At 47.2% G+C, this 25,292-nt stretch overlaps 1 protein-coding gene across 1 annotated transcript in view; it reads left to right on the top strand.

Annotated features, from left to right (window-relative positions):
• Positions 1-25,292, top strand: part of DNAH9 (dynein axonemal heavy chain 9) — a 167,645-nt gene that overhangs the window by 79,547 nt on the left and 62,806 nt on the right. Inside the window, exons 45-51 of the mRNA XM_030506447.1 lie at positions 3,852-4,112; positions 5,683-6,108; positions 8,246-8,365; positions 16,647-16,835; positions 18,146-18,381; positions 20,005-20,127; positions 22,078-22,282. Of these exons, the coding sequence (XP_030362307.1) occupies positions 3,852-4,112; positions 5,683-6,108; positions 8,246-8,365; positions 16,647-16,835; positions 18,146-18,381; positions 20,005-20,127; positions 22,078-22,282 (1,560 nt within the window). The remainder of the gene's footprint in view (positions 1-3,851; positions 4,113-5,682; positions 6,109-8,245; positions 8,366-16,646; positions 16,836-18,145; positions 18,382-20,004; positions 20,128-22,077; positions 22,283-25,292) is intronic.

Genomic DNA, 25,292 nt, shown 5'->3' with positions numbered 1-25,292 from the left:
TATGTCAAATTTGAATCTAAAATTAACATTGGGGGCCTAAAATTAAACACCTAAATTATCAGATGTATGCAATTGTCAAAACTGCTGTTGATTTGAAACCAGAGCGTAGATACTTACCAGTATTGGAAATCATACCAGGATGTTCAATCTTCAATATGGTTTTAGAAGCCTGAACTTTATTTTCTCCCATGGGAGTGGCTGGTCTTGGTGTTGAGGATGTGACAAGTCTTCTGTCTCACTCAGGTGTGTCGTCTCCAGGCTGTGTTCATTACCCTGTGGGTATTTAAAGCAAAGGTGGAGGATTTTGATACCTGGGTATGACCCAGTTGTGCCTGAGGTCTGAGGACTAGTGCTCCCATCATCAGCATTCTCCAGATTCCTGCTGCTTGGATGCTATGACATGTCAATGATGAGGTTTATGTGTTTGTATCGGCTGTTCGTTTTGGCCTCAGCATGAGGCCAGTACTTTGCGACCCAGTTCAACATAACCTCTCCCCTTCCTTTTACTCTGCTCCCTCTCACATGTTCTTTTTTTGTCTTTTGAGATTTGGACTTCTTGATACCATTGACCAACTTTCTTCTAAAGAAATGATTTCTGTTATCTTACAAGCCCAACCATCTTTCCATGAAGACAGTGGCTGTCCTCAGCACTCAGAAAAGCAAAAGCTGGCTTCCAGTTCCTAGGACATAACAGTGTGGGAAGCTGTGTGGGATGAGTAATTTGTTTTTCAAAGGCTTGCTCTGAAGAGGTCAGTGCTCTGCTCAGAGCTCAGTGCTGAGCTAATTTTAGGATGACTTTGGTTAGTATTGCATCACTCTATTCCACATTCAGGTCTCGCTTGCTCTATCAATTAATCGCTGAACTTTGAGAGGTATTTTGTGTCCTTGAAACAAGTGAGGGACAATCAGATAAAATGAGTCTTCTGGGAGCCTGCCCTCCAGGTTTTATGTTGAATAATTCTTCTTACTCTCTCCTGGTGGTAAGCAAGCACTTCTTCCTTCCCTGTTGCAGTCATAGTACATCACCCTTGAATCTCACATTTGCTTTGCTCTTTCCCTTTCTACCTCACATTACTAATTGCTTATCAGACTGTCCTGGACTCAGGAAGCTGCTTACAGGTTTTCCATATTTCTTAGACTGTTTAGGTCAAAGTACTGTTTGTGGCCCGTAATGATGCTTCACATGCTAAGGCATATGCTGGATCTGTCTGGCCACACCTTGAGCTGGTGTTGCCTAGGGGAAGGAGGTTTATAACGTTGTCTCTTCTTTTTGGGAGGACATTCTGCTGTCATTTTCCATACCATCTCAGTACCTCCGTGTACTGTTATTGCCTTGTACCTCTTTCTTCTGCTTACCAGCTATGTGTTACCCAAAAAGCATCTTCTGCTTTCACCAGTGTTAGCAGACATGGGAAAAATCACTGGTGTTTTTCTGCCCTCCCCTGGATGTGGTAATGACTCCTTTGTGGGGTGCCTGGGTGGTGATTTATAAAGCACGTGTCTATGGCTGCTCCACAACACAGCGTGGTCCAATGTGCCAGACTGGTTTTGCTGTGGATATCAGGACAGCATTATGAGAAACTTGTTTGCTGTGCTGAGGGGTTGGAATTGGAAGAGTAAAGTTCATCAATGCACATTTCCTGTGTCACCTCCAGGACGTCTCTAAAGACAGTGAGTGGTTATTGAGGTGCAGGTTCCGTTTCACTCTTTCCACTGCACAAACACTCTTAAATTGTCCCCATTCAGCTGTGTTTGAGGTTTAGCCTCACTAGGGAAAACAGTTGTTTCCTTTCATGTTGCAAAGTCCTGCTTAGCTAAGGGAGGCTGGAGGTCACCATGTGTCCCCCTGATGTGGTGTGGTCTATTGGTCCAGCAGAGCCTTAGGATACACATGACAGCTCCAACTTGCATCCTTTCCACTGGTAATTTAACACAGAATCCAAGCCTAGAGTTGGGCAGGGGCCTTCACAGTAACATACAGTTCTGGGCTTCCAGATATTTCTCTCAGGGAAAGCCCTACTCAGTTTTCTGCTCTTTTCAATCCTGACAATGATCGATAGAGCGGGTTCTTTACCCTTCCATTACTCGTGTGCTTGCCTGAAGGCAGGTTTTGTCAGGTCACTTGCTGTCCTCACAGGCTGCGTTGGGACTGAGTTTACATCTGCTCATTCTGTTGAGTACTCGTGGGTTTTAATCCCTGGCTTGTTTTGTCATGGTCATGTCAACCCTTGAAGCTCCCATCTGTATGTGCACCCAGCACATGATCACTGATTTTGGGGCAGAAGGTCACAAGCCATATCTGTCATCAGCAAAACTTCCCACTTCCATTTCCTGCAATCCCTGAAAACCTGGAGCTGAGCAAGGAGCCGGCACTGAGTTTGCCAGCAGAAGGGGTTGTGTGCTATGAGCCCACAGTCATTTGGATTTACAGTCGTGTCTTTGTTCTGGTGAAAGCAGCATTGTAGTGGCAGGCAGCAGGAGATGACAATGGCTCAAGTGCACAAAGACACTGCAAAGAAACCACTCTCCACTTCAAGCTGAGGCCAAACGTCACAAGCTTCAAGTTATAAGATTGCAAATTGTGCTCTCTCTTTAGGTAAAAAAATGGAATTATCAACAAAAGCAAGTGTCCAACTTCCTTTCTAGTGAGAATTTTCATATAGGTAAAGACATACCCTGGGAGCTCTAAGCAATCCTTTATGAGCCTGACAGCAGGACAGTGAAAGACTCCGTGGTCTGCACAGAGCCCATGTGAAGTCATGCGAAGGGGTGGGTTTAGAAAGAGACTTTGTCTTCAAGTGGGAGCTGATGTGAGCTCCTGCACCACGCAAGTGCTTCAGACTGTCCCCACCTTGCTGGGTGTGAGCAGCTGCTCGGTGGAGCAGTGTGTGAGGAGCTGCCACCACTGCCATGTGTCTTGATGGCTGAACAGCAGACCTCTTCTGAAGCTCATGTGATATTGCATTATAAAGCCCGTTGAGCCTTGCACCTCTGACAAGGGCTGTACCTGTCAGCAGATCCCAGCCGTAATCTTCCTGATGTGAAGAATGCCCTTCCCATCACAAGTGTGTAGGACCTGATGGTTGTAGGGGAACTGATAGGGTGCTGCCTCTGCCTTGTGTGTGTGGGGTAGGGGATGGAGGGGTGGGGGAGAGGCAGGGTGCACAGGTTCCTGCTGCACAGATCGTCCACGTGCTCTGTTCTGCTGGTTTCAGGGTTGGGAAGCAATAGAAAGTGTAGCTGGGTTGTACCATGTCATCTGCACCCCAGAACACATGTGCACGGCGCATGCACACCTTTACTAGGGATGTGATCTAACATCAGATCTCATGTTCAAAGGTGGATGTGTTTGGCTTTACAGTGAGAGAACCTGCCTTGGAAATGCCTGGTCTATGGCAAGGCTCCTGGGCTCTACAAAAGTATTCCCAGGGCATAATCCCTGCATCCATTTCAGATACACCTGAAATCACCTACTTCCCATTGGATTCTGCTCAAAGCCACGTTCGTGTTGCCCCGGCGCCTGAGCAGGGATGGGACAACCTCCTCAGCACCTCATCCTGCTGGTGCTGGTTTCTCCTCTGCTGGGTTCCTCATTGCTAGCAGGCTGCTCCAGTGTGCAGACCATGCACATGGGCTCTCCAACTGTGACCCAAGCACCATGAGCAGCAGGATCCTGCTAACAGCCAGAAATACTGCTTTTCTGTACTGCCAGGGCATTGTCTGCTTTACACACAGGCTGTCCATGCTTTTGGGTACTACTCAGCCCCTCTCAGGTGTGAGCCCGTGCTGCTGGGCAGGGGGGGAGCAGGTTGGTGGGTGTCCGTGCTCCCAAGTGTGTTTCTTCCCTCTAGGTGGATGAGCTGAAGGCCAAGCTGGCAGCCCAAGAAGTGGAGCTGAAGCAGAAGAATGATGATGCTGACAAATTGATCCAGGTGGTGGGGGTGGAGACAGAGAAAGTGAGCAGGGAAAAGGCCATCGCTGATGAGGAGGAGCAGAAGGTGGCACTGATCGCTCAGGAGGTTGAGCAGAAACAGAAGGACTGTGAGGAGGACCTGGCCAAAGCTGAGCCTGCCCTGGAAGCTGCCCAGGCTGCTCTGAACACCCTCAACAAGGTAGGGTGAAGATTCCTATAGGAATCCAGATCTCCCCTCCGCATTGTGGGGGAAGAGGGACATCTGATGGCCCAAGATTTGTTAAAATCTTTGGCAACCAACCGGTGCCATCAGGGAAGAAGGCAGAGCTGCTTTTACCTGGTACCCGAGTTCATCAGCATGGCACTCACTGAGGACCTGGCTTGTCTGCTTCCCATGGTGCCAGAGACTCTTGCAGTAAGGAAGGAAACTGGGCCCCCCCATGCTGCCCAAGTCTTCCTCAGTATCCTCGCCAGGACAGCAACATCCTCCCTCCCATTCAGGGTCGTAGAGTCACCATTCCTGTCATGTCATGGAAGTGCTCTTTCCCTAGGGAGGAAGCCAGGGTACCAGCTCAGCATCCCAGTTCCACAGAGATGCAGGCTCTAAAGACTGGCTGCTCTGCTGGGGCCCTCCCAGCCCCCTGAGCAGCAGCCCCCCCATATGTGGGGCTGGGGAGAGCCCATGTAGTATGTGCTGAGCTGAGCAGGGCACATGGGATGGAGGAGGGCATGTCAGGGAGCTGATCTGTGCTCACGGTTGACTCCATGTCATTGAGCTTGTTCAGAAGAGACATTTTACGCTGGATGCTGTGAGGGCTGGAGCAGCTCTGCTCTGGAGCCAGGCTGAGAGAGCTGGGCTGGGGCAGCCTGGAGAAGAGAAGGCTCCTGAAGGGGAGACCTTAGAGCAGCTCCAGTGCCTAAAGGGGCTACAAGAAACCTGGAGAGGAGCTTTGGACAAGGGCCTGTAGGGACAGGCCAAGGGGAATGGCTTTAACCTGCCAGAGGGGAGACTGAGATGAGCTCTTAGGGAGAAGCTCTTCCCTGTGAGGGTGCTGAGGCGCTGGCAGAGACTTTTCCCAGAGAAGCTGTGGCTGCCCCATCCCTGGCAGTGTTCAAGGCCAGGTTGGGCACAGGGGCTTGGAGCAACCTGCTCTAGTGGAAGGTGTCCCTGCCCGTGGCAGGGGTTGGAACTGGATGAGTTTTAAGGTCCCTTCAACCCAAACCAGTCTGGGATTCTATGACTGCTCTGCTGCTGAAGGTGCTTGGTTAAAGTGCCTACATTTGGGCTGGATGATAGTCCCATGGAAACATGGGTGCACACAAATAATTCAGCAAGACCTTAAGGGATGTGTGTCTGGCATAGGGAGTAGTTGAGCATGAAGATCAGCTCTGCAAGGCAGTTTTATTGGGGCTGGGGACTATTTATAAAGGTTATTATTTGGAAAGTTTTCCTCTTTCCTTATACTGATCTTCTGAGAAGTTAAAAACCTCCTGCTCCGCAGGGCAGCAGGGTTGGCAGCAGGGAAAGAGTGGTAGTCTGGGGAGGAACACTGCACTGCGCTGGTCCTGGTGGGATTTAAGGAGCTGGATGCAGGGAATTGAGGACCTGTGCTGTAAGCATGCATAGTGGTGATTTAAAGGCAGTGATGTTCGGGCCGAGAGAAACCCAATTTATCAGATTGATAGCTTGGAAGCCTGACTCTGTTAGTGGCAAAGTAAAAAGAAAACCCATTCATTTTTGTCTAACAACCTTGTTTTCCCTTTTTCAGAAGAATCTGACAGAGCTGAGGTCCTTTGGGTCACCGCCTTCAGCTGTCAGCAATGTCACCGCAGCAGTGATGGTGCTGACGGCTCCGGGAGGAAGGATTCCCAAGGACAGGAGCTGGAAAGCAGCGAAAGCCACCATGGCCAGGGTGGATGGCTTCCTAGACTCCCTGATCAAGTTCGATAAGGAGAACATCCACGAGAACTGCCTCAAAGCCCTTCAGCCCTATCTACAAGACCCCAAGTTCAAGCCCGAATTCGTGACCACCAAGTCCTCGGCTGCAGCCGGGCTCTGCTCCTGGGTGCTGAACATCGTGCGCTTCCACGCTGTGTTCTGCGAGGTCCAGCCCAAGAGGCAGGCGCTCAGCAAAGCCAATGCGGAGCTGGCGGCTGCCCAGGACAAGCTGGCCAGCATCAAGGCCAAAATCGCTGTGAGTGCTTGCCCCTTGGTGGCACCCATAGCGCCAGTTGCTGCTTGAGGAGAGATCTCTGCTTTGGAGAGAGCTGTTTCTCTGCACTCGTGTGTTTAAAGGGCAGGGAGGGAATCACGGAATCACAGAATGGTTTGGGTTGGAAAGGATCTTAAAATCATCCAGTTCCAACCCCCTGCCATGGGCAGGGACACCTCACACTAGACCATGTCACCCAAGGCTCTGTCCAACCTGGCCTTGAACACTGCCAGGGATGGAGCATTCACCGCTTCTTTGGGCAGCCTGTGCCAGTGCCTCACCACCCTCACAGTAAAGACTGTAGTCTTTTCTATCCCTTTTATTGCTGCTTTCTACATTTCATCTGTGCTTCTCCAGCCTTGCTTACACCTTAAGAGTCATAGAATGGTTTGTGTCAGAAGGGACCTTAAAGCTCATCCAGTTCCAGCCCGCTGCCACGGGAAGGGACACCTTCCACTAGAGCAGGTCGCTCCAAGCCCTGTCCAACCTGGCCTTGGATTTAGCCTCTAATTCTCACATCTCGGTTGTAAAATAGTGCTGGGGAACTTCTTTTATCTCTTTATGCTACTTGTTTCCAAAGCTTTTAATGCCTGAGCTTTATGATGATGTTAAAGCAAATGACAGTCTCTCGGTTGGTTACTGGTACTCCACTGGCATGCACTCACCAAACTGGCTGGTTTAGGTGAGTTTTCCCCTCTGCACATGGGTAATGATACACTGCTCAGCGTGGGGGATGTGTGGGGAGGTGTATCCTTGCTTATCAAGCTGGGATGCCTTTGATAGCTTCACTGATGTGAGGCTGATTCATACCTGCTCACATCAAGGCCCTGAGCTGCCACATACCCCTTTTTTAGTAATAAATGAGACTATTCTGATTGTCAGAAATACTGAGTGCCCTTCCCTCTCCTTCATCTGCCTGGGAAATCAGTTTGCTATGAATCTGGGGAGGGGAAATGTAGAAGCAAGATGTATACTCACAGTTGCACACAGATATATGTGTCTGGGGGGTACTGCAGGTGTGATCTGTTCTTCATAGCTCATAGATACTCATTTATCAGACCATGCTTGTGTAATGGGATTCTATATATATGAGTGCACATACATTCATATGTATGAAGAGACAGAACCTTTTTGTGTTATTAATTCCAAGGCAGGTCAAGGAGAGATAGCTTTGTGTTCCCCAGTATCCAGGAGAGCTACAGATATCCCTAATATAATCCTTTTCCATTTTCAGGTTTGTTTCTAGTGTGTAGCTCGAACAGTGTTAAAGTGATTTACAAGCAGTTTAGCCCTAAGCAGTTTGCATTGGGTGCAGATAAAATCAATTATTACTTCTCTTATCAGAAGTGAAATGTTCCAAGTGCTCGTGGGAGCTCTTGATTTGTTTTAGACCAGAGTGTGAACAGCTCTGTCCAAGCAAAGGGCTCTTTTTCTTTTTCTCCAGGTGGTTTGGGCTCTTTCTGCCTTTTCTCAGCCCCAAAGCACTTTGCAGCCGTGTGTGTGAGATGGCCCCAACTAGTGCTGGTTGGGCTCCTCTGCAGGAGCCTCCCAGGGGACACGCTCAGGAGCAGAACAGTTTTATTGATTTCCTTGTTATATTCCCTTCTAGAAATAGGGTGTGAGAGGAATGGCTTGGACATGGTTCAATACGTCCAGCTGCCCAAGGCATCCTTTCGGGACTTGAGCACATCTTGGTGGCTCAGCAGAGCCTCAAGGGCTGCACTGGGGCCAAGGGAGCCGCAGCATCAGGAAACATGGAATTCTGTTCTCTTAGCTGCCCTGTTCACTGCTCAGCCATAGCACCGGTCACTGGTACTCGGCCATAAGGGGACCCCCTTTCCCAGTTTAAATTCACACTGGGCAGAGCCCCAGATAAAGGAGTTTTATGTGTTCTTTGCCTCGGCCCTGTGCTGAGGGTGTGAATTACAAGCACATATGATAACACAGCACGTCCCTGCTCCGTGCTGGCTCCTGCTGCCACAACACTGCATAGGGGCTGCACCCTGGGCAGTGTGTGTGGTGGTGGAGCTTGGTCAGCACTGCCCATGGGATGAATGGGCTCTGGAGAAGGGTTTTCCTTAAAACTGTGCTCTTCTTGTCTCCTTGTTTGCATGTGCAGCGCCTCAACGAGAACCTGCGGAAGCTCACAGCCAAGTTTGAGAAGGCCACTTCAGACAAACTCAAATGTCAGCAAGAAGCTGAAGCGACAGCCTGTACCATCGCTCTTGCAAATCGCCTGGTGAGTATCAGCAGATGCAGCTCTGGTGGCATGAATGGGAGGTATCAGGTGCTGCTGAGATGTGAACCACGTGCACACGGTACGTGACATCCTCTCATTTGTGGGAATACATTTCCTGCCCTGCAGCAAGCTTCAGTAATGGAAATGATTTTGCGTTGGCTGTTTTCATCCACTGCTCGTATTTAAAGAGACTGGTTATACTCTCTTCATAGCTCTCATCTCCTTTTTGTTACCTGAATGTGTGATCGAGTACTGGTGGGCCCAAACTGGGTGACTTAAACATCGGGTGGGAAAAACAAAGGTGGGAATATGCCAGTAGCTTTGCAGGTTTTGAAATGAGAAGCAGTGAATAGAGCTCCAAAAAAGCAGTGTCTGTCCCTGTTCTCAGTCCATCAGTATGCATCACCTATTGTATCTTCAAAACATGCAGCCTCCTTGTCCTCAGTGGGGGCAATGCCCTTGTCACTGCTTCACCCATGAAAGGCTGAGAGGTAATGGCTTATGGTCCCACTGTCCTCTTAGCTGGAGGCCCAGCTCACATCCAGTGCTGCCATTACTCTTAACTCTTTGTACTTTGGCTTCTGCACTGGCTGTTAGCTTGGAGCAAGCCAGATCTTCCTCCAAGCAAGGGAACAGACTGCAGGAGATTGTCCTGTGCTTGAGCTCTGCCTGGTGGGGTTGGAGCTGGTTCTAGTAGCCAGCTCTGCTGACTCAAGGTCACCATCTAGCACCTGAGGGCAGCATTGGCATCATCTGCATGAAGAACCCCAACTGTTCTGTGCTTTCAGAACATCTGACTCACTATGCCTGCAGGGCTGGAATAGCTCTGCTCTGGAGCCAGGCTGAGAGAGCTGGGCTGGGTCAGCCTGGAGAAGAGAAGGCTCCTGAAGGGGAGACCTTAGAGCAGCTCCAGTGCCTAAAGGGGCTCCAGGAAACCTGGAGAGGGGCTTTGGACAAGGGCCTGTAGGGACAGGCCAAGGGGAATGGCTTTAACCTGCCAGAGGGGAGATTGAGATGAGCTCTGAGGCAGAAGCTCTTCCCTGTGAGGGTGCTGAGGCGCTGGCACAGACTTTTCCCAGAGAAGCTGTGGCTGCCCCATCCCTGGCAGTGTTCAAGGCCAGGTTGGACACAGGGGCTTGGAGCAACCTGCTCTAGTGGAAGGTGTCCCTGCCTGTGGCAGGGGGTTGGAGCTGGATGAGCTTTAAGATCCCTTCAACACAAACCAGCCCGTGAGTCTGTGATAAGATGCAGTAAGGACTTCTATGAGTACAGATTAGGCAGTGAACTCCCAAGTGCCTTCCTCCCAGGAGCAGTGGAGATGTGCTCAAACCACTCTCTTTACCAAGAGACACTCCAGGAGAGTGTCCTGCCCTGTCTGATTATGTTCAGCGATGGAGGTTGGTCTCAGTCTGTCTTGTTGAAGCTGCTTCTGCTGGTGGAGCTGGTGGCAGCTAAGTCACAGTACAGAGGTGTTTCTCGAAGTGATGCTGGGTCCAGGTTTCTCTGCTTGTTTTATCAGCTCCGGGCTGTGTTGGGCTGTAAACTACCTCAGTGTGTTTTCCACTGTTCAGGCACAATCTTGATTTATTCTGTCTAGCAGTTCAGCTGCCTTGGCTTCAAAGCCTCACAGTTCCTCTTGTCTTGAAACTCCTTGGATGCACAAGGTAACCAGTTTTGGAAAGAAGCCTTTCCCTGTCCTAGCTTCAGGAGAACCACAGCAGCAAACTTTGAACTCTTGAAACCATGAAAGCATTTAGGAAGTGGTTGTACACAAATGGCTTTTTCCATGCTGCTCTTCTTTGGTGGTGTATGAATGGGAGAAACCCTGCGTGGCTCTGCCCGGACACCAGCGGGTGATGTTGGCCACTGCCAGAGTTACTGCAGTCCTCTATAGACACTTAAAGTTAGGATGTTTCAGTGACTGGGTTTCAAGTCTCTCATCAAAGCAAACTGAAAACAGTAAAAGGAAACCGGAGGATGCATTAGGGTGCAGCCTGATCTGGGCATCAAGAGAACTGGGTGTTGGAGGGTGGTTTGAAGTTTTAGGGCAGATGAAGGACATCGCTGGGCTTTCTACTCTGACTACATTGCTATTTTTCAGTGCTGCCAGTCTTTGCTGAGATTTATAAGCATTTTCATTTAGATGAAATTTGGACATCTGCTCAAGTATGGGGCATTGCCAGAGTGGCGACCATGATCAGTCATGTCCTCCTGTGCTCCCAAAGGTGATGTCCAAGGATGCTAGGAAGCAGTTTTGCTCTGCGTTTGAAAGTGTGGAGAGCTTCCCTAAGCTGCGTCAGCCTATGTACACAGATGAGACAGGCTGAACATTGTTTTCTCCGTAGTTTGCCAATGTTGTTGTCTTCTATCACCCAAATGCTGCCAGAACGTGCTCTTCCCCAGGTTGAAACATACAATCATAGAATAGTTAGGTTTGAAAAGGACCTTAAGATCATCTAGAACACCCTTTACTTTCATCATTAGAGATAAAGCAGAGCCAGGTGGAAGGAAATCTTCCTGCAGCTATGACCACACAAAAGCAAGGCATCATACAACTGGCACAATCTTTGCAGTGGTGAGGAAGATGAGTGCTGGGCAATGCCCTGGGTTCAGCTAGAAGAAAGCAGTGTGTTTTTTATTGATCTCTAGCTGGTAAACATCATCTGCTGGGAAAAGCTTTCAGCCTGATAGTCATAAATGTTGATAACAGATAAGGGGCTGAGAGGCTCGGGGAAGCCGGTGTCAACCCTGAGCTTTTACAAAGCAAAGAAGGATGGTGTGGGGTTGTTTGCATTCTGGTTTTATCTATGGCTTGCTGAGAGATGAAGATACACACAAACACACAAACCACTATTGAGAGTCTCCTGTTGTTCTGGACAATGTACAGTCTAAAAAAAGAGTGTGACAGCAAACAATGGTAGAAAACCACGTACCTGCCCTGTTCAATGTCTGCTGCTGCCACATCTCTAAATGCAAGGATTTGGAATGAGATCTGAGTGGTGTTTGGAGCTCTCTTAATGTTGCAGATAGGCTCAAAAACTCAGTTTCTGCTGCTCCCTCCCTCCCAGCCCTCTAAACCCTACCCAACTGTTCCAGAAAAATGCTGGAAAAGATGGAAAGACATAGCAGCCCCCTTTCGTAGTGCATGAGCAGTGCAGCCAATGCTTCCTGCAGAAACCTTCCATTGCTCTTGTCTTGGGACTGGAGCGTAGATGGAGAAACTTCACCTTCAGCTTTCCAGCCTGAGGCTCGGAGCCATGGTTAGTTTGCTGAAGGGTTTTTTATCTCTTGCTGCCACAGTGAGGGCTCTAACTTCCTACTCACATGGAACTTTTTGCAACACAACTAGAAACACGTTGCACAGACACAACCGCAAACAAAAGCCGCAGGACCGGCAGGCAGCATTAGCCCTTGATGAGCAAAGTCATCCAGCCTAAATCCAGAAACTCTTGTATCTCATTTCACATGGGAGATGAGCACAGGCTGTTGGCTCAAACTCATGCCTGGAACTGAAATCCCTGAATAAATGCTCCTTGAGCTCCTGTTTGAAGCTTTAATGGGGGAGAACATGGCTCTTGCCAGAAAGAGAGCAAGGTAACTCTGGGTTCTCAGCACGCAGCAATGCACAATTGCCAGGGATCTCTGCTTCCTGTGGATCATATGGGAAACAGTGGAAATGATTAGAATCAGGGATGATTTAAAAGTCCGGGTAAGGCCAGGGTTACTTCTGCTGGTGGAAGCTTGTTGGGAGAGGAAGAGAGAAGCACTTGGCCCCTGGGAAATCAGCTGTTTCTGCCTGTGGCTGGCATATGAGCTGCAGCATTTGTGTTGTGGGTTAACAGAGAATCTAGTCACTCAGAATGGACATCCAAGACATCCAAGAAGTCACCTATATGATTGTGGGCAGAAAGAATTCCCAGACTTGGAAATAAACACATGTGGAGTTGTATGAAGAATACGCCTAACTGAACACAGATAGTGTTGCTTCGGATTGAAAAATGAACCAGGGGGATGAAGACAAGTCAAACCTTAGAGTGCCTTCCCTTTAGTTTGGCATCTCATGAACTTAGACGACTTAAGGAAGATGCTCTAGGATCCAAGGGACAGCAACCAGGGAATGTCAAGGGATATGTGCACCAGAGGGTGGCTGCTGGGTGGTGTTTGTGAGTGGGTATGTGCTAATGCAGCAGATGAAATTCCGTGATGACAAATGCAAAGTAAGGCGTGCAGGACAAGCGAGCTGTAATCATGCATTTACATTGATAGGTTCTAATTGCACTATTGTCACTCACAGAAGAATTCTTGGAGTCGTTGCAGAGAAACAGCAGCGTAGTACTGGAGGAAGGAAAGAAAATTGAGTATTAGCAATTGGTAGGAAAAAATCAGGAAGCAGAAGTTAAATGATCATAGATTCAGACCTATCATGCGGATCTATCAGCAGCTTTCATGCTGAACACAGTCATGTTACCCCAAGCCAGAAGGCTGTAGGTGACCTAGAAAAGCTACAACAAAGTGTATAATCTCTTTCCTATGTGAAGAGAAGAAATGAATTAGGACTCTTCATTTTGGAAAAGAGATGGTGTAGAGGGGGTGGATGTGACAGAAGCCTATAAAATCATAAATGGTTTGCAGAAGGTGAGGAGATAATGATTGTTCACTATCCCCCATTATCAAAGAGCTAAAGATAATAAAATGAGATGGCTTTTTATTTGCCACTTGCTAAATAGAAAGGATTCCAATGATTTCTATAGGGTCTGAGGAGGAAAGATGGAGGAAGTGGACTTCTGTGCACTCTGTTACTGGAGTTGAGATTAAGGATAATTTAGGTATAATCCTTAAAAGTAATTTCTAACGTAAAAGTAGTGCTTTGCTTTTTCAACAAGTAGGATCATGTGAAGAATAGATATGGGGCCTGAGACCAGGGTCTGCCCAGCTTCAGCTGGACTCCAGCAAGTGCCCAGGACAGACGAGGAACAGAGCAGGTATATCCCATGCTCCCTGATCCCTGATATTTTCCAGCCTTCATATGCTCCACTTTAACGAATGTGGGTATCCATGATAAGACAGAACTATAAGAATGAGAACATAAAACTAGGAATTCCCACAGATAAAGATGAAACATGACTGTAGTTGAAAGAACTGGATGGTTTGGGTAAGGGAAGCACAGGAACAGGATGAAATTCAGTAATACAAGATGCAGACATGTACCTATGGGTTTAGAACAGATTGATTGCCTCTAAACCAGGAGCACATTGGTAGCAACGAGTGAGAACCACTTGAATCTGTTCAGGCTCTACCCTAGGGAGAGCTCTGAGTTTGAATAGGGCAAAGAAGACCCACAGCCTCTCTGCTCCCGGAAGGAATCAGACTGTGAGAAGGCTGTTTTCACTGGTTCAAAGGGGCAGATTTGACAAGGCAGAAAGGCCACCAGAGGTATTTTTGGAGGCGTCTGTTAGTCCTTATGTTCATCAGAATAATCACACAAGCTGAATGAGATGGCATGTGAACAGCTCACACAGGTTCTCAGTAATATGAATGATGGAGGCTGCCTATAAAGCATTGTAAAAATGATACCAAGTGGTGGAGGTATGAAATGCCAGGTAGATAAATGTAAAGTCATGTATATTGGAAAAAACAGGTTTTACTTTTATGCCCTGTAAAGTGATGCTGAATTATCATTCAGGAGTGAAATGATAGAGTTAAGAGTTCTGTGAATATGTGAGCTCTGTGCTCCCAGAGGCAAAAAACCTCTTCAACAAACCCCAAACCCAGGCCAAAATGGAATGTTAGGGTTTATTAGGAAGAGAGAACAAAACAGAGGAGAATGAGAATCACAATCTCACAATATAAATACATTCTAAATAAATCTTGCTGTACCTCTGTCCACTTCCCTGTAACTCAAAGGATGTAGTAGGATGGGAAATGGTGCAGGGAAGGTAACAATAAAAAGAAACCGGATAATAAAGATTACATCATTAGGTAAAGAATTGCAAGGAAATGGGTTGCAAGGACAATCAAAAGGCTTCTTCCGTGTGAGGAGTTATTGAATAGGCTAAAGCTCCTCAACCTCAAAAGGAGACAGCAGAGAGGGTATCAAGGGCTTGAAATCATAAGTGGTACAGAGCAGGTGATGTGAAGATGGTTGTTCACTGTTTTTCCACTGTGTGAGTGGGTTTTAGCAATTGAAAAGTTCAGGCAGCACATCAAAGGATGTACTTTTTTAACAGAAAGCATTGCTGAACTGCCTATCTTCTGACCACAGGATGCTGGAGATGCCAAAAGGTTGGTTTGTATCCGTGGCAGCTGACACTCAATCGTGAAGGAAAAAATCAGCAGTGGCTATTAAGCACAAAGATATAAACTCTGTTTCAGAAGGTCCTTAAACCTCCCGTTGTGGGAAGGTGAGATATATTGTCATGAACTATTAGTACCATGTGCTCATTTGTATAGTCTTCCCAGGTCAACTGCTAAGGGCTGCTGTCAGGAGACAAGATGCCAAAGGAGGTGGACCTTAGGTCTGGCCCAGTAGAGCTGTTCCTGGGATTATGGATTCCAGAAGGGAAGAAGATTAACTTCTTTTGCTTAGCCAAGCAGAGCACATTCCCTAGAAAATGCTGGCTGTTTATAAAACCTGGAGGTACACATGAGGGTGAAAGGCAAGCTTTTCCCAAGGAACAAGGGATAGGACAAGAGGACACAGCATCAAGCTGCACCAGGGGAGATTTAGGTGGAGATTGGGAACAATTCCTTCCCCAGAGGGTGCTCAGGCATTGGAACAGGCTGCCCAGGGCAGTGCTGGAGTCACCGTCCCTGCAAGTGTTCACACACCGTGTAGCTGAGGCCCTCAGTGCCGTGGGTTAGTGGTGGCCTTGGCAGTGCTGGGGAACGGTTGGACTTGATCTTGAAGGTCTTTTCCAGCTAAGTTGAATCTGTGATTCTATGGTTCTGTTTGAGCTGGAGGAGTCTCTGCAGGAGAACCGATGGCATAAACTGGCCAGGAGTAAATCTGTGTTGGAAATCAGAGGGTGGCTACTAACCCTCAGAAGGTAGCAAGATTCTGCTAGAAATAGGACTTGGTCAACTTTGAACATATGATGGTGGAATTCAGTGATCTGAAGGTGATGCCTTCCCATCCTTGGGACCTGTGTTCTGCATATCAGATTAACATGGCAAAATAACCCACTTCAGGGGAAGTAGTTATTTGAGGTATTTATAAGGCTCATCACAGAGATTTGTGTTAGAGGTGGTCCTATTTAACATTTAACAGTGACCTGGAAGGAAACAGTATAGTATGAACCACATTTCCAGCACCCCTTATCTGGGGAGCTTTGCAAGAAAGAAGGATATAAAGGAATTTTTAATAAAAATGAGAAATATGAGAAATAACCCTAAGCCAATGTGGACTTAAGAAGAAAAGCAGAAAGTGCTGGTTAGCCCTGGTAGCAGAGGCCTGTGAGTAGAGGGGATCTGTACATTACATGGATGTTTCTAGAGCACGTTAACACCAGGAGAGTGGTTGTGAACTTAACCATAGGGTTTGGCATGCTCAATCTCAAATCCATGACTTAAAACTGGTTTGGGTTTTTCTGGCTTGTGAACCTGAATGATGCGTTCCATTCACATTTCCAAGCTGTGATTCTCGGTTAATCAACCTAAAACTTTCTTCTTAAGTGAGTACCCTGAAAAGTACCAAAGAAGTTGTCTGTGCATGTAGAGATATCTTGCTTTACAAGAAGGTTCTGTACCCTCTTAAAGCTGCTGAGCCCTCACTTGGACTGTTTGTGCACTGGATGCTCATGAAAAATGTCTTTGAGGAAGTGTTTTCTGGACAGAGCCTTAAGGAAAGTCCCAATGTAGACCCAAGGGGATTGGGACCAAAATCCCATCTGCTTGGGGGAGTAATAAATTGTGTGCAATAGCTGAAGGTTGTGGCTGTTGGAGAGGAGTGCACTGTGTGAGAGAGCACAACGAGGTGTGAATCTGTGGAATTGGGGCTGCCTCAGAAATTCTTATCTTTATGTGAATTCCTGTGATGGATCCTCCCTTGATGGTTTTAGAGGAGTCCTGGAGCAGAGAGCTGAGATTTGACTGCAGTCTTTCACTGAATGGGATGGGGGGGTGGGGGATGTTTAGCAAAGTAGCTGTTGAATATTTCCCATCCCCAGGTTTTAAACTTTAGCAACTGACAATTGACAACAGGAACAAGGTCTGGACTTGACCAGATCCTGAGGTGTTACCTAAAGAACCACTGTAATGATCAATTTGCCTTGGGAAATTGTAGGTTGGGGGACTTGCCTCTGAGAACGTGAGATGGGCTGAAGCCGTGAAGGACTTCAAACAGCAACAGAGCACGTTGTGTGGAGATGTCTTGCTGATCACAGCCTTTGTCTCCTACTTGGGCTACTTCACCAAGAAATACCGTCAAGACCTCCTGGATGGGATCTGGAAGCCGTATTTGCACCAGCTGGAAGTAAGACCTGGTTTCTCTGAAAAGCTGTTCTTACCAGAATTCACATGGCCATAAATTCTGATGTCCAGGGGGGATCCCCCAAATGAGTGGATCCCCCAAATGAGGGGCATCACTGTGTCCCACCAAGTTGGATTGAGCAGCAGGACGTAGCCACATTTGATTTACTCCTCTCTGGGGAAGCCGTTGTGGTGTCCTTGCTCCATGTTAGTGACCTGATCCCTCCATGCAGAGGAAGATCTCCAATGCAGCACCCCAAGCACGGAGCCCGGTCTCAATGCTGTGCAGCTTATAGCGAGGTGTCAGGGACGAACTAGAAAGAGGGAGGTAGTGTGGAGAAGGAATTGCGTGGAGCAGGCTGAGCTGACCACCAGGTCTCCAGTAGGCTTGGAAAGACTCCAGAAGGTTCTTCAGGCTGGACACAAGCTCTGTTCATGCTGGCCATGCCTCTCAGCTGGTTTCACCCAGGCCTTAGGACCAGATGGGGACTGTCATGCTTCAAACTTGTGTAATATTTCACTAATCTTTAATGGGTCTTCCATACATCAGTAAAGGCAAGTGCTCTGTCTCCTGCAGGATTGAGGTTTTGCACATCGATACAGTCATTGGATGTTAAAAATACTGATGCAATGCCAGGAAGCTTGTAAATAAGGTTGCAATGGGGCAGTGATGCCCAAAGCAGAGATGAGAAAACCAGCAAGTTCCTTAGGATGAGAGAGGAAAACCTGCCTTTTGCAGTCCTTAAAACCAAGCAAAAATTTAGGTTTTCAGCAAAATTTTAGTTAAGAAAGGCAATATTGGTCCAAAACCATGACCTGACTCTGGGCTTAGGAATTTCAAGAAAGTGCCTGTAATTCTAAGGCCCATTCTGCTCAGATAACTGGCACAGAGAGTGTTCTGGTTATCACACCCAGAAATGGCCTCCCATGTCAGAGGAGTGTTTCTGGACCTGCTAATGCTGTTTTGCATCAGGCTTAGGAGGGTGTTCGTTATGTTCATGATGAGGAGCTGTCTTCTCAGAGAGCTGGTACCAGCACATCCCACCTGGCTGGGCTGTGGCCCTTTGGGTGCATAGTGCTGTGCAGGCAGAAGTCTTTGGGTTGCGTGCATAATTTGGGTTTATTCACAACAGAATTTGGAAACAGTGAATAACAGATCAAAACTATCCTATAGAATGGGAAGCCACTGATAAGTATGATTTATGACTCTAACTTGTCTAGAAATACTGTTCTTGCTCACCTCTGGAACACATTGTGGGTCACACTCGCCACTTCTTGCCAGCACACAAGGAAACATTTCTCCTTTCCTTGCAGACGCCAATCCCTGTAACTCCATCCCTCGATCCTCTGACCATGCTGGCTGATGATGCTGATGTGGCAGCTTGGCAGAACGAGGGCCTGCCGGCTGATCGGATGTCCACCGAGAACGCTACCATCCTCAGCAGCTGCGAGCGCTGGCCCCTCATGGTGGACCCCCAGCTGCAGGGTATCAAATGGATCAAAACCAAGTATGGAGAAGACCTCCGAGTGATCCGGATTGGGCAGAAGGGGTAAACATCAGCCTTACCGCATAATAATACCTTCTATTGGTTACCTGCCTGGTTGATGAACAGTGTATATTTAACTGCAATCATCCAAGCCAATTACATTGAGGGAAGCCCTCAAATGTATTTGTGCATTAAACGCTTATTCATTACCCAAATGATAGAGATTTCTCATTAAATAGAGGTTCTGTTTAGTGCTTGGCTCAGTTACCATGGAAACTCTTCTGAAACTGAGAATGGAGAGAGCCATGTGCTGGAGGCTAAGCTACACGTAGGACTATGGCATCCTCCATTAGGCTCATCTTATAGAATCATAGAATGATTTGGGTTGGAAAGGACCTTATGATCATCCAGTTCCAACCCCCTGCCACGGGCAGGGACTCCTTCCACTAGAGCAGGTTGCTTCAAGATCCCAGAGGGCGCACCTAAATACAAACCTCCAAGATGGAACAAGAGGAATAGACCCTGTAACGTCCACGTACTGCCATTATAACTTAGTGTACAAACACAGCATCTCTTTCCCCTCTCTCCCCAGCCACACACCAGGCCAGCAGGCACTTAAGGGAGGAGTTCAGTGTGTTGCTGTGATGTCTCAGGGCCACTGGCTAAAAGCATCATTCACTGCCCCATTGCAGTAAAGAAGAGAGTGTTTCAACATCTGGGAAATGGTGCTGCTTTGCTTTCAAATGCTTTAAGAAGTTTAAACCCACCCCTTTCCTTCAGGAAAGGGCCATTGAGCAGCTTTGGGGTCAGCTGCTGTCATTCTCTCTATTTCTTTGTATAATATCTTCCTGGACAGGAGCTGCTGATCGAGGATGGAGTTTGCATTGTGTCAACATATTCCTCTAAAGGTTGGTGTGAAGGTCACTCTTCTTGTCTTAGATCTTTCTATCACCTCTTGAGATCCCAAACTCTCTAGCTGAGACAAGGAACCGAAATTTAGCCAGTAGAGTTAGTTGGACCAATTCAGTGCAGCAGTGATGGTGTATCAGCGCCTGGAGCATCCTTGGTGCCTACCCAGGGCCCTTCTCTCCTTTGTGCAGAGAAGGGAGTTGTGTGAAGTGCAGAGCAGCCCTGAAGGAGAGAGCACAAGCACCTGACCCTGCCCTTCCTGGTACAAAGCATCCCAACACAGAGCATCTCCATTTCCCAGTTAGGCACTGGGCAAAGGGATCCAATACCCTCATGAGGAAAGAAGCTGTACTAAATGTAACCCTAAACCCTGGGCAAAATGGAGCTGAAACTTGCTCTTCATCCTTGTTTTTATGCAAGATGAACTGCACCAGTGTGTTCTAGGGGAAACAGAGTATTTGTCAAAAACAGCTCCAAGTTGTCCCATCCTTGTTCACTGATATCCAGGGTCTTTTCCCAGGAAAGAAGAAACAGTTATTATTACTTGCCCTTGGAAGTCCAAGACCTAATTGTCTTTGGACAGCCAAGGCTTTGCCACTGCCACTTTTTGCTTCATATGTTGAAACCATCTTCACCCTTGTTCTCTCTTGCAACTGCTGGCCCATGCACATAGCTGCCATCGCAGTGTGGAGCATCCTCTGTCCCCCTGGCATCGTCCTTGCTGCAAAGCGTCACATCCAGCTTTGCTGCAGTGGGTGCCAGCGCTGTTTCCCACAGGTATATGGACACGCTGGAGCAAGCCCTGGCTGCAGGAGAACTGGTTTTGATTGAAAACCTGGAGGAATCTGTGGATCCAGTTTTGGGGCCATTACTGGGGCGAGAAACAATCAAGAAAGGAAGGTGAGCTTCAGGGGGTTTAATGGTGTGTGTGAATGGTCTTTTTGTGCTGTTGTGCTTTCTCTTCCTGACCTCAAATTATGGGTGTTCATGCACAGCAGCACTAACATCCTGCCTTCAGAAGTGAGGGCGTTTTAAATCAGGCAATCACAGGTAATTCAGCCATAGGATTGCCCAGAAATAACCCTCCATTTTCCATTTTGTTGGACAGTATCATTCAAACCTCATGGAAAAGCGAGACCTGCAATTCTGCTTTTGTACAGTGACCTTGGGGTCTGTAATTGGCTCTCCTGACATTGAATTATTACTAAAATAGCTGTTGCTGTTGTGAAGAAGAAGTAACCTTGGATTTTAGCAACCACTGCACCTCGCTTAGGAATACAGCGACAGGGTTAAGCATTAGGAATATGTAAATGTTTGTAATGAGGTCACGTTCTTCATGGCAGATGCTGGTCAGCCTCCAGCTGAGAGGGCAGCAAGAGGGACTTCAGTTTTTCCTTCTTTCTGCCTGTCAAGTATCAGAAGCACATTTTTAGTGTATGCTCAAATAATGGCAACAAATAAAACCTTGTGCTCAGCACTGAAGTTAATGCAGGGGCTGTTTTGATGTTGTTTTGCTGGTTTTCACAGAGTGAAGTCTGCCTTTAGAAGGATATGCATCCTTTGGGATTCTGGAAGTCTCTGCCATGGACAGCTCTGCTGCTCACAGGAGCCTGGCATGGGCTGAGCTCTGTGCCTGCTGCAGCAAAGAATGAAAAGCTGCTAAGCTCTGCTTTTCACATTGCTCAAGTTCTTTGAGGAGCATTTCCCTACTGTCCTAGAATATCCCAGGATGATGTAAAGCTGTCTGCATGGTAAAACACCGTGAGGAGCAGGGCTGATTGTGGTGTCAGCTGCAGGAAGGCTCATTTCAGAGAGAATGATGGTCTCAGTGAAGGAGATTGAAATGTTTGAAATTGGAGATAGGGCTACAGCAAAGGCGGTGGGACTCCTGAGCTTCCCCTACAGGGAAAAGCTTGGTCATCTCCTTTTCACACCGTATGTCCCTGCTCTGAAAACTGCCTTTGAGATCACACGTTTCTTAAGAAAATGGAACATAAGTCTAAAAAAAGAAGTCCATGGGGTTTCTATTTCCCAGGCCATGAGCCCAGACTGCACAGATCGATGCTGGTAGACCCGGAGCAAGAAGGTTCTCTGAAGTCAGGGCTCTCAGCAGTATTTCTGGGTCATTTCTCTCTGCCTCAGTTTCACAGCTGTAAAAGCAGAGGTAGCCAAGAGGACACTGAGGGAGCTGATGTTTGACTGGGAAGTGTATTCAAATTCCCATCATAGTCCAACTGCATCCCTGAAAGCATTTCCAGTTTCTCTTTTCTCTGGTTCCCACGGGCTTTGTTAAACTTGGGTTCAGAGTATGTTGATTCCTGTGGTCTCTGTAAGTTTTAGGCCTGATGTCAGAAATGTAGAAGGCTGGATTTTCCTGAGTGATGTTACCTCCCAGGAATGGCAAACAGCCACTTTCCTCATCTGGCTTCACTGTTCAAGCTCAAAGTGAACACAGAGTTGGCCTGATCTGAGCCAACAAACTGGGCAATATTAGCAGTGGCTACTTAAAATCTCAATGCTGAGAGGCTTTTCCTCCATTGAACTCCAGCTTTAAGCAGAATGCAGTCTCTCTAAAGCAAGGAGGGTTCATGACTGGCCATCCTACTGCTGCGAAGTGTGAACCTTCTCAAACACAATCCAGAATTCAGGGGCAACTCTCTGGGGGTTTTATTCTAACTCAGAAATGATTCAGGTGTGCCTGATTTGAAACACTTTCTGCTTTAAGAGTGATTTCTGTGTGAAGAGTGCAAAATCCCATGCTGGTAGATGCCATGGACTGGTGCCACCATGTCTTTGGGTGAGGTGTCCTGGAAGAGACATGTTCTCCTACTTGGTTTGTTCTGTTTGCAGGTACATTAAGATTGGGGACAAGGAGTGTGACTTCAACCCTGCTTTCCGCCTGATCCTCCACACAAAGCTGGCAAACCCCCATTTCCAACCCGAGCTGCAGGCACAGTGCACCCTCATCAACTTCACCGTCACACGGGATGGATTGGAGGACCAGCTCCTCGCAGCAGTGGTCAACATGGAGAGGCCTGACTTGGAAGAGCTTAAGGTCAGTAGCTGGGACTTCACACTTGGAGCAAACATGAATAATAATAATAACATTAATAGTAATAATTCATCATCATTATTAATGTAATTAAGTAGCATTTCATGTGCAAGGTTGCAGAGCTGGCTGGCCTCACCGAAACATCAGGAGATTTCCCTCGAATGACAAATATTGAAGAGGTTTTTTTCTTCAGTCTTTTGTTTTCTTGGTCTTTTGGGAACACTTAAACTGCAATTTCAAGTTTTTTCCCTTCAAAAATTAGGGTAAGAATCTCTTTCTCTTCCTCCTCTTCTCAGAAGTGGAAACTAAGTTTCTCATTTTATCTGGTTTTTCTGGACTTCATAGATTTCATTTTGGAGGTAGGATTCATCTCTCTTCATTTGAGGCATTGAGGGTGTAGGATTCCCACTGTACATATTGTGAAGCTAGTAATGAATTGTTTGTTCCAATTCTTCCTCCCCCTTGTTTGTAACAGGCCAAAATGTTCTCTCTCCCTCCCTCCGTAACAAGTATGGCTTCATTTTCAAGAGGATTTTTCAAGGAAAATCCTTTGTTCTCATGGCACATTTCACAACGAAATGAAGATGTCTCATACTAAATATTTACTGAGAGTGGGAATACATTCGCTGCACATGTTCAGTCAGGCCAGGCCAGTTCTGTAATGATATTTTCATTTAATGAGGTTTTAAAGCATTTTAACTGTGCAGCCTTAATGATGCATTTAGTTTTAACCAGGCTCATGTGTTAATGAGCCAAAAGAGGGCATCAAAAGTACATAATGAGCTGATTTAATGTACGAGCCCCGGGTCTGTGCTGGCTCTGCGAGAGACCCAAAGCCTCTTGGCCAGGCACCCCTTGCACATGCTGGGCACTGGCTTGCAAATGGAACTGGGGGTGACCACGATTAGCACAGTGGTGACATTAAGTGCTGGGATGTTAAGGACCATTCCTCCTTGCCTCAGCAGCATCACTGTTGACGGCTGCTGTCAGGATAAGAAAGACAAATTCAATATCATGTGCACTCAATAAATCCATAGCTAGGCTTGAGAAGTGGTAACTCACAATCAGCAGCGCTTCCCTCCTGTGCTCTGGAAGAACTGGGTGTTAGAAAACAGTGACAATGATGGGAGTTGGGGATCACGTCTTTTGAAGTCCCTGCTTTTTCAGGGCATGTGTGCTGTGGAAGGAGCCAGGGAAATGTGTTCCCAAGTGAGCTATGCCACCGGCATGGGGGATATGGGGCTGTGGTCTTGCTTTAGAACACACGAAGCAGATACAGATTGGTGTGGGATGTAATTTCCTCTTCCTTTAAGAATATTTAAGCCCTTTTTCTCTATATCACCAAAGCAAGATAACACCAGAGCCCACTTTCTCTCCTCTCCCTCTCATCTACTTCCCTCCTGCTACAGTCCTGCTGCCCCTGCAGATACTGAGGAGGAGAAAACCAGCCTGGTATTCCAGCTGCTGGATGGGGAATAGAGTGTCCAAAAAATCTCTTCCCTGCTGGGATACAAGCAGGGATTTGTCCCTTCAGACACAGGGAGGGGGGCAGGCAGTGGCTGACTCCTGCCATGACTGCTGGCCAGGAGCTCAGTACTTTCTTCTGCCCCCAGTCTATTTACTGATGTGAAAAAAGCCCCTAGAGCTGTTGTCTCATAGATCCTTGAAGATACAGATTTGAATCATTGGATTCCCAAAAGGAAAGGGCACTTTCCTAGGTGTGTTTGAATCAGTCCTCTCTACCCTGGGACAAAAAGGACAAGCATTTGTTGCCTGGGAAAGGTTTAGGGATCTGGCTCGTGGGCAGATGGAGGTGACTCCTACAGTACTGCACAATAGTTACTGAGCACAAAATCTTGTTATGGGGAAAGAAGGAACACACCTTATATGTGGAGCCCAGAATTTATTGTTAATAACCTAATCAAAATTCATCAAACAGCTATAATTAATCCAATTATGATAACACTAACATTGCTTAAAATGCTTTCTCAACACAATCTGTTTCCATAATCCTTTTCTTCATTGATTCCCAGTTATTCGGTCTTTTTGTTCCTTCTTGTGTTTGGACCTGTCTTTATCTGATTGACAGGATTTCACTCCTGTTACGACGGGTGTTCAGAGACTGAGACCACATTTGCACTCTACCATATTTTGATTGTAGAGACAGATCAATCTGTCCAGAAGAACTACTTGCTCTGACTCAAAATTAAAGCCAGGCTAACCAGTAGTGACCTGGCTGGGAGGCAATCACAGCTAGGGGAAGGTGAAACCAGTTTAGGCCAAGGCAAGCGAAGCCAACTCCTGAGACCTCCCCTCTCAGGTCAGTACAAACCCTCTGGCCTTTAACTAGTCTCATTTGCAATTCCCTTTTGCGAGGATGACCGTGGTCCACGTGCTGCTGGTGCTGCCTGTGGCCCATGTAGTCTTACCAGGACTGGTTTCAAGTATCTTCCACCTTCTCCCGACTTCACTGTTTAGACTGAAATATCTTGAATTGTGTTTGTTTGCTTCACATTCATTGTCTGTTTTGTGCTGAGAACAGCCTTAGGAAGACTCTTACGACAGCTGTGTCATGGTGGATAAGCTATGACTTAGGGTCCTGCCTTGCTGATTCATTAGGTGAAGCATGTGTGAAAGTCCCTAGCTGTGATGGACAGTGTTGAGCTCCTTTTTCAGGAAACAGAGCTCTGCAGGAATGGACTGAAAATACAGGGATTAGTTTTTCTTTTCCTCAGGTTTGTGATGCCAAAACAACACAAGAAACCCAGCAGAAACAACAAGGAGAGGAAGCATTGCTGAGCTGGGGAGGGGTTGGTAGTGAAGCCTTCACTCCAGCCTGTAGCTCTGGTGAACTCCTTTTTTTTTCCCCAATGGAATGACATTTTGAAGGGTCCCAGAGTAACCTGTTTCCCAGAAGTAACCCTGTTATATATCAACTGTGAAATAACAGATAATGAGCTCCACTGCAGAAATAATAGAGGATGACCTTGCTACTGCTGAAAACAGCGGCATG

Source organism: Strigops habroptila, chromosome 14 (genome assembly GCF_004027225.2).
Source record: "Strigops habroptila isolate Jane chromosome 14, bStrHab1.2.pri, whole genome shotgun sequence".
Taxonomy (NCBI): Eukaryota; Metazoa; Chordata; class Aves; order Psittaciformes; family Psittacidae; genus Strigops; species Strigops habroptila.
The sequence above is the reverse complement of the archived record's forward strand: the minus strand, read 5'-3'. Positions and strand labels throughout refer to the sequence as shown.